Below are 15,195 nucleotides of genomic sequence, written 5' to 3' on the forward strand. Positions count from 1 at the left end.
ATATTGTCGTGTAGTAGCCGACCGTCTTGAGGAATCCTTGGAGTTCTTTCAGTCAGCTCGGGCTCGGCCATTCCGTGACTGCCTTCACCCTGTCGGGGTCTGTAGAGACTCCGTCCTGGCTTACTATGTGGCCCAGGTAGCAGACCTGGGATTGCTGTAGTTCGCACTTGGACGGCTTTAACTTCAGTTCGGCCATGTGGAATCTCTGGAAGACTTCCTCCAGCCGGTGCAGATGCGTATCGAAGTTTGGGGCAATGACTATAATATCATCCAGTAGCAGCGTTCTCTAGTGGAGGCCATGTAGCACACGTTCCATGAGTCTTTTGAAAGTGGCAGGGGCGGGTGTCAGTCCAAAAGGCAACACCTTGCACTTCCATAACCCGGACCGTGTCGAGAAAGGCCGACTTCTCTTGCGCCTCTGCATCCAGGGGTACCTGCCAGTACTCGCTCATCAGGTCGAGCGTGCTGAAATAGCGGCTGCCGGACAAGGTGTTACAGGCTGTTGTCGATCCTGGGTAGAGGGTAGGCGTCCTGCTCAGTGACGGCATTTAGACGCCGGTAGTCGATGCAGAAGCGCCACTTCCCGTCCTTTTTCCGGACCAACACCACGGGGAACTCCAAGCTTTTCCGGCTGACTCGATCAGCCCTCGCTTGAGCAGATACTGGACCTGCCTTTCGGCTTCGACTTCCTTCCACAGTCCGAGTCTGTGAGGGGGTTGTCAGATTGACCAGGTGCCCTCTTTAAGTGGAATGGGTTGTTCCACCTCGGTGGTTCTTCCTACGTCATCGTCACCTGTACTGAACAAGGTGGCATATCGACTCAGCAAGGAGGCCAACCTCTCTTCACAGTTTGGCTGGGCCACCTGGAACAGTTCTTCAACGTGAGCCCGCACTCCATTGATTGAAGTCGGACCAGCATCACACAGTAAGGGATCGCCCTCTTCGATGTGCGAGGTCTCCACTCCTGTGTAAATGCCGATAGTGCCTCCTGACCGGAAAGTCAATGGCTGCTCCGTAGCCTTCATGCAGCGGATGATGACCTGTTCCCTGGGTCCTGGCTGATTCAAGCTACTTACTGTTGGAGGTCTGTCAGGAAATCATTTGATCAGTCTTATGGGGCAGTAATTTTGCGTGGTGATGTGACAGTGTATTGCCATTACCACTACCCCCTCATCACCTGTACCTTGACCTGTAGCAGCCGCTCATGTCGATCCGTGCAGACTAGCCATCTGCCATCCACTCGGACCACCGGCTGCTCAAATTCAAGAGAGCACTGATGGGTCATGAAAAATGGCATTCCGAGTATGGCATCCTCGCTCAGACGGCCAACCACAAATACTTTCTCTGTCTTTACATCCTTCAGGCAGATGGCCAGACAGATTATCCCGTAGAAGGGAAGCTGTGTTCCGTCAGCTAATAGGCCATGGCTGTTACTCTCATTGGGCTGGTCCCGTACGGCTCCTGGCAATCGGTCAAAGACCTGTTTATTGATCAGGTTTGTGGTTCATCCTGTGTCTAAAAGAAACTTGATGGGCCGCCTCTCCACTCTTCCTGGGAGGAAATGGCTGGTGAAGTTCGGTCAACTGAGGGCTTGCGCCCTAGAGGTGTCTTCCAAAACATATTCCGGGAGGCCTGAGAGCCTTCTTTTCTGCGGTGGGGCGGGGTCGGTCCCTCTGGTCGTCTTACATCCGGTGTAGACCCGTGGCTCCTGTGATTGCCATCCTCAAGGCGGAGAAGCGGTCGGCCCTGCCGCCTTTAAGGCAGGCTTCCGACCATCCGGTCTAGTGGGGGTGGTTTTTGCTGTTTGGGTTGGAGGGGATTTGAGGGTCACCCTCCTTCGTTTCGGGCTACGTCCCTGTCATTCGCACGGAGGGGCGTAGGCGGTATCTGGGACAGTGAGAATGTTCAGATTGGCTTCACTTAAAGACTGGTAGTAGTTTAGTGTCTCCACAGGCCTTTCCTGTGCACGAACTTTCCTCGGCCTAGTCCTTGCTGGTTAAGACCAATCGTCGGCCGTCATGAATTTTGTGTAATCATATTGTGTTTCCGGGATTGCAGAATCTTGCCCGGAAGACATTGAAAATGGCCTCCTGGTCCTCGGCTCATCCGCAATCCTCAGCCTGTTTGCACAGTGCTTCCCCGGATATGCAATAGGGTTGCTCTTTCCGTCCACTGGTTGGCGTCGGCTACCTCCGTGAAGCGAGTGATGAAGTACTCCACATCTCCCTTTCCAGTGTACTAGGAGTCCTAAAACGTGGTGCCGGTTTTTGAGCCCTTGGCATCAGTAGTACCCAATCTAGTGCCTCGACTAGTCGGGCACTAGAACGGGTCTTAATGGTCTCCATTGGTCATCATGGTCACACTCAGCTATGAAAGGCTGACAGCTAGTAAAGGTAGATTGATTCATTTGCCTATAACCTTTAAATACTTTTTTTTCTAGAACAATAAACTCACTGAAGGATCGTGGGAATGTTGGTGACAAAAATGACTAACTAGATAAACAGACAAAATGAGAATTTTTGTCTTTTTTCACTTTGGAGAAATTAAATGTTGTAGGCATGTTAGATGATGTCAATAAGTCAGCAGACTAGCCTGAACTGAAGGGAGTCAAAGCTACGACTATCTGTAGCTGACACTTTAGTTCACCGAACTTTAAGAGGAGCTGCTGAACAGCTGGGTAGTAACTGTGTGTGATGTAAAGTTCCCAAGTAGAGGGAAAAAGAAATGTTTCAATACTGAAATAGTACATTAAGTTACTAGCGCTTGTTCAGAGTTAGTGGTCACTGAAATATAAGGGTTGTTAGTAAATGAGACCAACATTCCATGTACCTTATTCAGATGTGTAGGCTCAGATTGTGGTTGTATTTAACCAATCATGCTTTAATATTGTAAAGGTTTTGTGCGACCTTCACTTTTCCTCCACTAGTACAAGACTCGGTGCATGAGTTTAAACATATATTTTTGCTTAGTTCATAAGTTGTACAAAAATGATCAAGTAACAGGCAATGAACAGGCCCAGAACAGCTCTGCTCTTCTACACAAATTTTCGAGTTTATATAGCTATTAAGCTCCGCTTCCGTTCTACTTGGCCGGACCCGGCATGGCTTGGCTCAGCTCGGTCTTGACTCGGCACGGCTCTGACTTGGCTTGGCTTAACTCTGACCTTGTCATTTTGCCTTACTGAGCACAGCGTGGCTCGGCATAGCTCAGCCCTAGGCTCAGCTCTCAGTGGATCACATTTTACAACATCCCTGTAAAGTACAGCAAAGGCTCACATGTCATGTTGCTATGCATTGTATACAAAACAGGATACAGGAGTTCTTTATAATAAAAGTACAATAGTTGTGGTGCTTCACAAATCATAAATTGATTATCTTTAAGATTGTTAGGAACACCAAGTTTTTGAATGCATATAATTATTTAATATTGTTTAATATAAAGGTATCGTGGGATTATATGTTTTGCAGGTTGAACACCCTTACTAGGCTGAAAGAGCTAGGTCTATCAGGAAACTTTTTCTCTGATGGTCTACCAGAAGTAATCAGCAAGCTCAACTTATTGGAGTCACTTAACTTATCTCACTGTGAACTCACAGGACTACCTGCAACGTAAGTCATATTATATAAACCTTTACTGTAAGTTTTCAGTTAAATCTACTGAATTTGTAAATATGTTAGGAAGTTACAACAGAAATAGTAGATGATTTAAAGTACTTTGATTGTTAACACTGCACTACTTAGTTATGTAAATGAAAGTTATATGGAGTTGTCCATGGATGTTTTAACTGACTAATAATAATCATATTCCTTATGTACAGATATATTATAAACAGTCTGATTGGTTACAGAAATCTATTCCTAGCAAGTTTCTCACGAAATCTGATAAAGAGCTTTATTTGATTTCCATCCATTACCAACCTGTTTTCTTTTTTATTCTGTTCATTATTTGCCATACTTGGATTGTTACAACAACCAGATGTTGTCACCTCATGAGTCAAAAATCAGGCACAACTCATTTCAACCAGGCCAGATTGCTGGCAGTTATTGCATGTACTCTGTATGGTACCTGACTCATTCATTGCACTTGAAATATTTTATGCTTAAAATTCTGACTCTCGTGCAAAATCACTCTGTGTGTATTTTTATACATATGGCTCTACCAGCAACTGACAGCAATGACTAGCAGCAAATTTAATGTCAGCTATAGACCTCTAGTACTAGCAATAACTACTTGCGTTAGTTAGATGTTAGCTTGTCCAAGTCAGCTGCTCATAGTAGTAAAAAGTTAAGTCAGCACCTAAATTGGTGGTTGCACCTGTTTCAAATGGTGGAGCCATTGCTCCGAGATGAGGGAACATTTGGTTTTGTGCCATAAAATTGATGGGCAGCCAACTACACTGCAAGCCAGGCCCACCAATGGTATACAGATTTATCGCTTTTTGATATAATATATTTTATAAAGACTTCTTACTGTGTATCTTCTAAACCTACTTCAAGTTTCAGAGTTTCATAGCAGGACAAAAGTAAATCAGGTTGTGGCTTACACATTACAAATAGAATATTTTACAGTAGATGCTTCTATAACGTAGGCCTGTACCTTTAATAACTTAAATTCCATATGGTATAAAAAATTATGTGAATTTTTTGCTTTGTACTACGTAAATAATTCTATATGAAGTAAAGCATCAAGTCTGACGCGTTCTCAAATTCGATTTGAATAGCAATATATTTTGTCGCACTAGTAAGAGAAAAGATGACATGTGTATAGTGTCATATCTATTATATATACATAACTAAGGTAAAGTGTCGAGTCCGGCGATTTTTCCAATTTGATTGAAATGTTAATCTATCTCGTTGCATGTGAGAAAGAAAGAACGAAGTGCTTAAAACGTTATATCTATTATATATACACCTTCCAGAACATTCTAGTTTGTCGTGATAGATGGTCAGATATGTCGAATAAACAGAAAATAGGTTGCTGCACAATTGTCCATAAATACTTGAAGGAGATAGATTGGTGCAGGTTTTACAGCGTCGGTCCACTAATCTGAATGTCTCGAGATGTAGTATCTTTGAAAGTTATTTTATTCTAACCTTGAACCTTGGGAACAGATCGTCGATGAACAGGTAGTACCACTTTTTATAGTAAAATTATTTTGTTGTTCTGCTTTATTGTAGATAGATGAAATATTTTTATAAAGTTTACTTTGCAGAATAGACTTTGCTGTCTAGAAAAAAAGACATGAGTCGTTCGTTGTAAAGAAATGTCGAAGATGCGCTCTACCACGTAAAATTATTGTAAAATTAAAGCAATCGTGGTCTATAAAACTAGTGAGATTGGTCAAAAGAAGGAAATAAGTTGTTGATGCAAGTCGATAAGACTTAAATTACGTTACAGCCAACAAATTCAAAAAGTTAACTCAAGTTTGGCCTTTCTGAATGACCAAAGGGGTGAGTTTGAAAAGATCTTGGAGCGGATAAGGCAATTTACATGTATTTTATTGTTCTTATAATGTAAAATCCTTATTACATACATGTACATGTCCCTGAAACAGACGAATTATGTTGTAGGAACACCTACTGTATGTTTAAAGCTGTGAACTGGCTTGTAGCTTTTCGATTTGTTATACTTTGACACAAATAGCTCATCATGATTGGCAGCAATTTTATTGTCAGCACTAGACAAAAGGGTTAGCAATTATTGATTGTGTTTTCCAGTTCAAGTAATGAATGAGAAGTTCTCTCCACTTCAGAGAATATAACCCCTAAATAGATGGATGCAACTGCAGAGGTTGACAGAGAAATTACTGCGTTTGCACCTATAATTGATGGAAAATGTGTTTACAGCGCCTTAGGATACGATTTTAATTCATTCTAGGGTTGGCATCGCATGGTGTAAAAAGGTATAATGAAAAAACTGTGAAAATTTTTGTGAAAACTGTTGAAATTATACAATGCAAACATTCCCTGGTAAAAATGGTCAAAATTTTATAAAAATGTGTTTATATTGAGAATTAGCAACAAAATAGTATGTTAACTTTTTATAATTATAGTTACCTACAGTAACTGTGTTGTATTTAGTATATTTTAATGGTTATGGTCTGCAATAAAATGTAAAACTATTATGTGTGTACCGAATGCAGTATGTACGGTAAGGAGGTTTTACCTTCAAAAGCTACGCGTAACATAAACTTTGAATTCACTTCAAATAAGTTTAGCTTACTAAACCTACACTTAAAACTAAGTTTCAGTATGTATGTTGAACTATTTTACTGAATTTCAATTTTTAATCATGAAGTTTTATCCTTAATCAGTTTCCGTCTTCACTTTCACTCTAAAATTTAGCGTGTCTGGTTGAAACATTTTACAACCTTATTCAATAAAAAAGGCCGAGCGATGCAGTTATTGAAAGCGGCCTCTCACACGCTTGACCATTTAATGGCTACCGAAAAAAAGGAAATTTATTCTACTATACAGGACGTACATACCTTGGGAGTAACAAGATGTTAGCTGATACATGTAGCGAGTAAAGCAGAAAGGAAGCAAAAATGTATCAATGCTAATTATGTTGCTGTACACTTGAAAATAAATTTAATGCGTAATGAAATAGGATTTTTTAGCAAGGTAAAAGAAGCAGTCTAATCCTGACTAATTTTTCTACTCGTTTAAAAGAAAAAGATGCTGGTACAATGCAGAAAATTTTTAGCTAGCTTAACGCTTGCAAAAGGATCCAGAGAAAGCAGTACAATAGTTTGTCTTGTATGAAATGTCCACATGAATCAATGTACCCATGCATACAAAGTTTGTGTGTATTTATATCATATAGAGGACTGGGCTTTAGCAAGTTCTAGAAAGTAATGTGGATGCATCAATTATCTTGAGTAACTAGTTATTTATGAGTTACATACATACAATGAGTTGTATTTATGTAGAGAACAGTCCCGCCTACAAAGATATGGTTAAACAAGAAAATAAAACATAAATCAAAATGAAATAAATAAAACATAAATTGAAATGAATAAAACATGAAAAACATGCCACACAAAGAAGATAAATAATGGTATACATTACACATGCATTGTTTTTATGTGCCAGTCCACATCAGTAAATTAAATACTTCAAATATTTCTGTATCTTTTACTTCCTCGCCCCACTGAAGGGTTGTTCCTCTTGAATGCTGATTGCATGTATGGCTTTTCAACTCCTCCAAATCGTTAGTCGTAAGCTCCTCATTGTGCTTGCTTTAATGGAGTTCTTGTTTTAATAATAATAGCAAATGTTGATTGGTTGCAACCATATTCCTTGACAATATTAACATTATGGGCGCCTTCTTCCTTTTTATTTATGACCTCCAACTTTGTTGACATGGGAATCATTTTCCTTCGTTTAGTAACATTTGTATCGATCTCAGATTCCATAGCTAACGAATTAACTATAGATACTTGTTATATTTGTTATATGCGTATGCTGACTAGAACTTTATAGTAAACGAGACTATAACACTAAAATTAATATTTGCTCTCACTTGTGTATTTTACACAAATTTTCCAAGCGGAATGCTGACCAGAGAAAAGTCCTGAAAAAAAGGAAAAGTTCTGAAAATGTTTTCGGCGAACCGTATCTCAAATTGTACCGTAAATTTCGACTCAGGTAAAACTTTTCTCGAATTTGTATGCCGAAATAAAATTTTTATGGTAAGGTGAAGATCTCATAATGTTCAACCTTCAAGACAGATGTATGTATAACATAAACTTTGTTCACTTAAATAAGTTTAGCTCACTAAACACACACACTTGAAGCTAAGTTTAGCATTTACTTTTAATTATTTTACTGAATCTAAACTGTTTATTAATAGTTTTATCACTTTTCAGTTTCTATCTTCGTTTTTACTATAACTTTTAGCCGATCCTATTAACATCGTTTTTAATCTAATTTGCCATGAAAGCTCGAGCAATGTTATTTTCGAAAGTATTATGTTTAATACAAAATGAAGTGGACTTTGGTTAGCAGGTTAAGAAAAGGGGTCTGACCAATTTTGTTGGAAGGGATCGCAGCTCATACTTTGCTATAAGTTTTAAAGGGAAAATATTACCGTTTTTCAAAGGCTTAATTGAAATAAAATGATAATCATAATTTGAATTGTATCGTTCATGCTTTGTGTAAACGTTTTCGGCAACCTACATTTCTACCTCTTTTTTATCTCGGTGTACGTCATAAGCGCATCGACTGCCAAATTTGAACTTGTGCAGAAATTTTGTTGAATTCGCGTGGTGAAATAAGATTTGTATGGTGAGGTGTAAAACCATCAGGTTCTACCTTGTAAGGTGAAAAAAATTGTATATCAGGGTAATCGTATCCTGAGGGCTCACTGTATATTGTATATTGAATGGGTGGCCTTTCTATATTATGCTTACACATTCAGAGAAAAAATATAAATCTATAAAAGTAATGATGACTGCTGACTCTAACAATTGCAAAAAATGGTAATATTAATGCTGATGCAATGGAAAGCATGTAAAACACATACTGCTATCTAGCCTGCGTAACATATCACTACTATCTAACCTGTGTAACACATCCCTGTTATCTAACCTGTGTAACACATCACTGCTATCTAGCATGTGTAAAACATCACTGCTATCCAGCTCGTGTAACACATCACTGCTATTTAGCCTGTGTAATACATTACTGCTATCTAGCCTGTGTAACACATCACTGCTATCCAGCTTGTGTAACACATCACTGCTATTTAGCCTGTGTAATACATTACTGCTATCAAGCCTGTGTAACACATCACTGCTATCCAGCCTCTGTAGACACTGTTGAGAATAATCAGTTAATTTATATCATAGAACCTGTAGAACTCTTATGTAATATTACTGCTGACTTTATTAACTTTTTGATGAGTTTCTCATGATTGTATCTGAGTCATTTCAGTGTAACAGTCATGAGTATTTCCTACTATTTTATTTATACTGTAAACCGTATTAGATGGTAATGGTCATAGCAGGATTTATATGTTTGTACTATTACCAAATTGAACCAGTAAATCGATCTGGAATATTCATATAGCAAAAAAAAAGATTTAATCACAACATATTTTATACTAAAAATTCTCTGTCATACAGCCCACGACCTGATAATGGAATAAGTGATAATGGAAAAAAGAAATGGTAATTCTGGTTGTTGAAAAAGTAGTTGTCAGCAGGAATTGGCAGAGTATAGGGTAAATGAGAGTTAACGAGGGTAAATGAAAGTAAATGAAGGAGAATTATGTCAATTTTTTGTAGTTGGCAAGGTAAATTTTTAACAAAGTCATTTACATTGTGAGTGAAATTGATGACATTACCTCTGAACCCAAATTGGCCACCACGGGGAAGACGGAATATTGACATTGTAGGATTAACCTTAGCAATGGGTAACTGTTCTATAAGTGTAAGAGAAGATAAAAATTCAACAGATAGACCTAGGTCCATATTGTTGGCTGCACTGAATTTATTAACAGTGTCAGGTTTAACATGTTGGCACGTATGACATAGTTGTATTTGAACATTGCATGTAATGAAATTTTTCTCATTACATCCAGTACATGTGAGCTGTGATATGTTGTTGTCAAGTCTGCCTAGAAAGTTGTTACGCAGTTCTTGAAAATCAGGACAATCTAAAGATTGAAAATGAGGAATTTGATGAAGGGGGTCAGCATTGGGAGGAGCAATATTGTTTTGTGCAATATTTTCATGGTCAATGAAGTCCATAAAATCATGATCATCTGGAAACAAAGGGGCTGCCAAGTCCATGTCATTCACATCGCCTACAACATCTAATAAAGAATTCTCTGAATCAGATGAGTTGTTGTTATTAATTTGAGTAGCGGAGTTGTTGAACATTAGCATTTGATGTTAATGGTTGCTGTGAGGACCTTATATTTATCCTCCTATTGAGCTGTAATAATTGAGAAACACGTGGATGGCTACTGCGTCGGCATGGCGTGGTGTTCTGGGAAGTTGTATGTCCATGGTAGTTGTCAAGTTGTTTTGAAATTAAATTCTAAAAGTCAATTATGCAAAACAAAAGGTTGTAAAAAATCACACCTAGTCTACTACTATCTCAAACCTGTTTTGCAACAATAAAATAAATATTAATTAAAGCTGTAGGCCTAACCTACTGTAAGGTATGCAATTTAACAACAGTAATAAGGAAATATGTTTATTATAATTCTGAAATGCAATATTAAAAGTAAAATGGCAAGCTTTTGTGTAATATCCACAGTTTGAAAGTTGGTTGTGTTGAATGTAGAATGGTTTTGATAACGATCTTTAGCAGAAAGCAAGTATGAGCGTTCACGCATCTGGAAGCTTTTTGCAAACTGGAGCAAAATAAAATAATGTTCTCGTCATAAAGGGGCATTGTAGTTTGGCCCTAGTTTGTACATAAGATGTAAAGAATTTTGGCTAACGTTTTAATTAATTTAATGAAACCTTCGGTAATTGGACAAAAAAAACAGGCTGATAAACTGTGTACCACAATTTCATTCCTGTAAATTGGTCTACGCCTCAAATGGTCTACGTTTACTACAGAAACCTTTGGATAAATTTGAATAATTATTCTTATAATTAAATAAATCTAATAATAATTTTTTTTAAATCGAGTAATTAATCTTATAATTAAATATTTTTGCAAGATATTCAAAACGGAAAAATATTAGAAACCTTCAGCAATTAAACAATGTCATAGACTCGTGAAATGAGCATGTTTTTCTCGTGAAATGCGCACTGCTAAATAGTTCTACTATCTGTCGCACAGCTTTATTGGCATATCGTCGGCCGGTCTTAATTATAATTAAAATAAGCTTTTCAAGTGTTTTATTGCGATTTTAGGCCAAATTAATCTGTCTATTTGTGTATAATCCGATCAGATTTGTAAGGTTTAGGATATTGTCTACAAATAATAAAGACTTGGTAACATATTTAATAGGTTTATATGTGTTTTGTATCATTATTACACTCAAACGACTCCATTGAAAAATGGTTAAATTTGTTGATGAGAAATCGGTCCAAGGGTTTGTGACAGTGTTGATGAATAATTTTCTAGAGTTGTGTGCGCATATGCATTTATCATAAATCTCTCAAATAATCGCTTCGCTCATGCTTGGTCATGGGTTAAATTATAGTGAGCAGATATTATAAATTATCTCGTTGTAAACTACATCAGTAATTTATTTTTTGCAACCTTCGATTAATATTATTTGCCACCCGCAAATAATATTATTATTTGCAGGTTGAACACTCTTACTAGGCTGAAAGAGCTAAATCTATCAGGTAACTCTTTCTCTAATGGTCTACCAGAAGTAGTCAGCCAGCTCAACTTATTGGAGTCACTTAACTTGCGTCACTGTAAACTCACAGGACTACCTGCAACGTAAGTCATATTATATAAACGTTTACTGCAAGTGTTCAGTCAAAGCTACTGAATTTATAAATATGTTAGGATGTTACAACAGAAATAGTACATGGTGTAAGGAACTTTGATTGTTATCACTGTACTACCTAGTTATGTAAATGAAAGTTATTTGTAGTTGTCCATGGATGTTTCAACTGACTAACAATCATCAGTCTTTTGGTACAGATATATTATACACAGTCCTTCTGGCTACAGAAAACCATTCATAGCAACTTTTTCAAGCAGGCACTTATTTCTGGCGGTTATATCAGGTAGCCTACTCTTGTATGGTACCTGACTCATTAATCGCACATGGAATATTTTATGTTTAAAACTGTTAACTCTCTTGTAAAATCACTCTGTGTGTATTTTTATACATATACCTCTGCCAGAAACTGGCAGCGATGACTGGCAGCAACTTCATTGTCAGCTACAGACCCTTAGTACTAGCAATAACTATGCTTGCATTAGTTAGATGTTAGCTTATCCGAGTCAGCTGCTCATAGTGGTAAAAAGTTAAGTCAGCACCTAAATCAGTGGTTGCACCTGTTTCAAATGGTAGAGCATTGCTCTGAGATAAAGAAATATCTTGTCTCGTGCCATAATTTTCATGAGAAGCCAACTCTAGGGCAAGTCAAGCTTTTCAATTTCATACACACTTATTTGGCTTTGTGATGACTATATTGTTGTGGAATGTGATCTACTGAGAGCTGAGCCTAGGGCTGAGCTAAGCTGAGCCTGGCTGTGCTCAGTCAGGCAGAATAACGAGGTAGAAGTTAAGCCAGTCAGAGGCAAGCCGGGCTGAGTAGAGCCAAGCCGATCCGGGTTAAGCCCAACCAGGCAGAACGAGAGGTGGGGCCTACCCGCTATATAGACCTGAACATTTGTGCTAGAGAGCAGAGCTGTTCTGGGCCTGTTCATTGCCTGTTACTTGAGCATTCTTGCACGACTTATGAACTAAGCAAAAAATATATGTATAAACTCATGCACTGAGTTTGGTACTAGTGAAGGCAAGTGAAAGTCGCACAAAACCTTTACACTGGTGACAGCGGTGGGATAACTACGATCCCAAGAAACACTCTACCACGGGACTCGTGCTCGATTTCTGGATGAACTTTCTACTGCCTTAAAAGCAGCAGCAGGAATAAACCCAGACAACACAGGATAAGGGCCTGCCTGAAAAACGGCAGCACTGCTCCTACTGAAAGAATTTCCTGGCAACAGGAAGAAACCCAAAGAGAGCTGTGTAAAACCTTCTGGACAGGAACAGACTCAGTAGATGCACTGCTCCATGGAAAGAGCAGAAACCTACTAAAAGCCGCCAGGGCCTGCCTGAAAAATGGCGGCACTGCTCCTACTAAAGGAACTTCCTGGCAACAGAAAGAAACCCAGAGAGAGCTGTGTAAAACCCTGCAGCAACGGACCTGGTAGATGCACTGCACTAGGAGCAGAAACCTACTGATGGTCTCGACAGGACTTGCCTGAGAAAGCAGCCCTGCTCCTACTGAAAGAACTTCCTGGCAACAGGAAAAAAAACCAGAAAAAGAGCCAATAGCCACGGACTCAGTAGATATACTACTCTAGGAAAAGAGCAGAAACCTACTGAAAGCCCCAAACATGGCCATATTAGGGCACGAAGCACCGATTTGAGACCCGGCTGACTAGCCGAAGCACTAGAACGGATGCTATTGATGCCAAGGGCTCAGGACCCAGTCCCAGGACTCCTCAATACACAAGAAAGGGGGATGTAGAATATTCTATTGCCCACTTTCTTGAGGTAGCCGACGCCAACCAGTGGACAGAAGGAGGAACACTGTTACACCTCCGAGAAGCATTGGGCGAACAGGCCGAGGACTGTGGACGGGCCGAAGACCAGGAGGCCATCTTCAATGCCCTCCAGGCAAGATTCGGGTTATCCGCCAAACAGGCACTAAGCCAGCTTAACGCCCTTAGACGAGAGGAAGGAACGTCACTTCAGGGTGCTTGCTATGGAGGTCGAAAGGCTGGTATGCATTGCGTACGGAGACCTGCTGAACCGTCACCAGAATAACACGGCCATGGAGACGTTCTGTAGCTCGCTAAGGGGCCCGGCCCTGCAGCGACATTTGTTGGCTGTTCACACGCCCACACTAGCTGACACTCTATGGACCAGAAATGACTACTTTCAGATTCAGGGAGGCGAGCGCAAACCTGCCGAATCTTTGGTGCGAGACCTGGAATGAGGATCCTCTGACCAAGTAAACTCGGCCGAAACCGGCGTCATTGGTCGACTAGTCCGGCTAGTCCAATCTTTCACGGAGAAAGTGAAATGATTCCAGGAGCGAGTTCACACACAGACAAAGATATTAAGCCAGCCAGCTACCCTTTGCTGGGGTTGTGGTCAGCCAGGGCCAGTTTGAAAGAACTGTCCCCGCTACTCGAAACTGGCTTTGGAAAACGAGGGAAGGCCACAGCAGGAGTTCCGGCTGCTGACTGTACCAAAGCCAAACAACCCCGGAGACGTACCAAAGCAACGCGGGATTCGGTGAACGCTAAAGGATGGTCTCAACCAGCAAGGATTAGACCGAGGGAATTTCATGCACAGGAAAAGCCTGTGGAAAAACGAAATTATTATCAGTCATTGAGTGAGGCCAGCCCTGACGCTTTTCAGATTCCAGATGCTGCCTACACCCCTCTGAGCGAGCTGCAAGGGCGTTACCAGAAACGTAAGAGGGTGACTACCAAGGCACCGAGAACCACCCCCACAAGACGGGATAATCGGAAGCCTCTCTTAAAAGCGGCAGGGCTGGCACTTTCCTCGTCTCAGGAGCGGCGACCTCAGGAGCGGCGACCTCTGGAGCGGCGACCTCTGGAGCGGCGACCTCAGGAGCGGCGACCTCAGGAGCGGCGACCTCAGGAGCGGCGACCTCAGGAGCGGCGACCTCAGGAGCGGCGACCTCAAGAGCGGCGACCTCAGGAGCGGCGACCTCAGGAGCGGCGACCTCAGGAGCGGCGACCTCAGGAGCGGCGACCTCAGGAGCGGCGACCTCAGGAGCGGCGACCTCAGGAGCGGCGACCTCAGGAGCGGCGACCTCAGGAGCCGTGGGTCAACCCCGGACACGAGACGACCCCAAGAACTAACTTTGCCCCGTTGCAAAGGGAGGGTACTTCAAGCCCCTCAGAAGATGCCCTGGAGAACACTGCTATGGCACGGGCCCTCAGCCTCCATCAGCTATCTCCTTCCAGGAAGAGTGGAGAGGCGGCCCATCCAGTTTCTACTGGCCGCGTGGTGTACCACAAACCTGCTAAATAAACAGGTATTTGACCATCTACCTGGAGCTGTACGAGACCAGCTCGAGGAGAGCGACAGCCACGGCCTACTGTCTGACAGGATACAACTCCCTCCTATGGAATAATCTGGTTGAAAATTCGTCTGAGGGACATGAGGACAGAGGAAGTTTTTGAAGTCAGTCATCTAAGCGAGGATGCCATGCTGGGAATGCCATTCTTCGTGGCCCATCAGTGTTCTCTCGAGTTTGAACAACCAGTGGTCGGAATGGATGGCAGGCAGCTAGTCTCTATGGACCGGCATGGACGACTGCTGCAGAGAATAGTGCAGGTAATCAGGGGAGTGGTGGTTCCATCCCGGACAGAGATGGCGATACATTGTCACATCACCATGCGGCCGGGACCTAAAGGACAGGTCATCAGCCGCTGTATGAACTTGACGGAGCAGCCATTGACCTTCCAGACTGGAGCCACCATTGGCACATACACG

General features: G+C 41.2%; 1 protein-coding gene across 1 annotated transcript; it reads left to right on the forward strand.

Annotated features, from left to right (window-relative positions):
• The first annotated feature begins 13,746 nt into the window (after positions 1–13,746).
• On the forward strand, positions 13,747–14,730 carry LOC137406796 (uncharacterized). Its single transcript, XM_068093407.1, has one exon. The coding sequence runs from the start codon at positions 13,747–13,749 to the stop codon at positions 14,728–14,730; it is 984 nt and encodes a 327-aa protein (XP_067949508.1).
• The last annotated feature ends 465 nt before the right edge of the window (positions 14,731–15,195 follow it).

Source organism: Watersipora subatra, chromosome 10 (genome assembly GCF_963576615.1).
Source record: "Watersipora subatra chromosome 10, tzWatSuba1.1, whole genome shotgun sequence".
Taxonomy (NCBI): domain Eukaryota; kingdom Metazoa; phylum Bryozoa; class Gymnolaemata; order Cheilostomatida; family Watersiporidae; genus Watersipora; species Watersipora subatra.

Coding starts and splice junctions, on each gene's coding strand:
- LOC137406796 (XM_068093407.1), top strand. CDS start 13,747: ATGATTCCAGGAGCGAGTTCACACACAGACAAAGATATTAAGCCAGCC.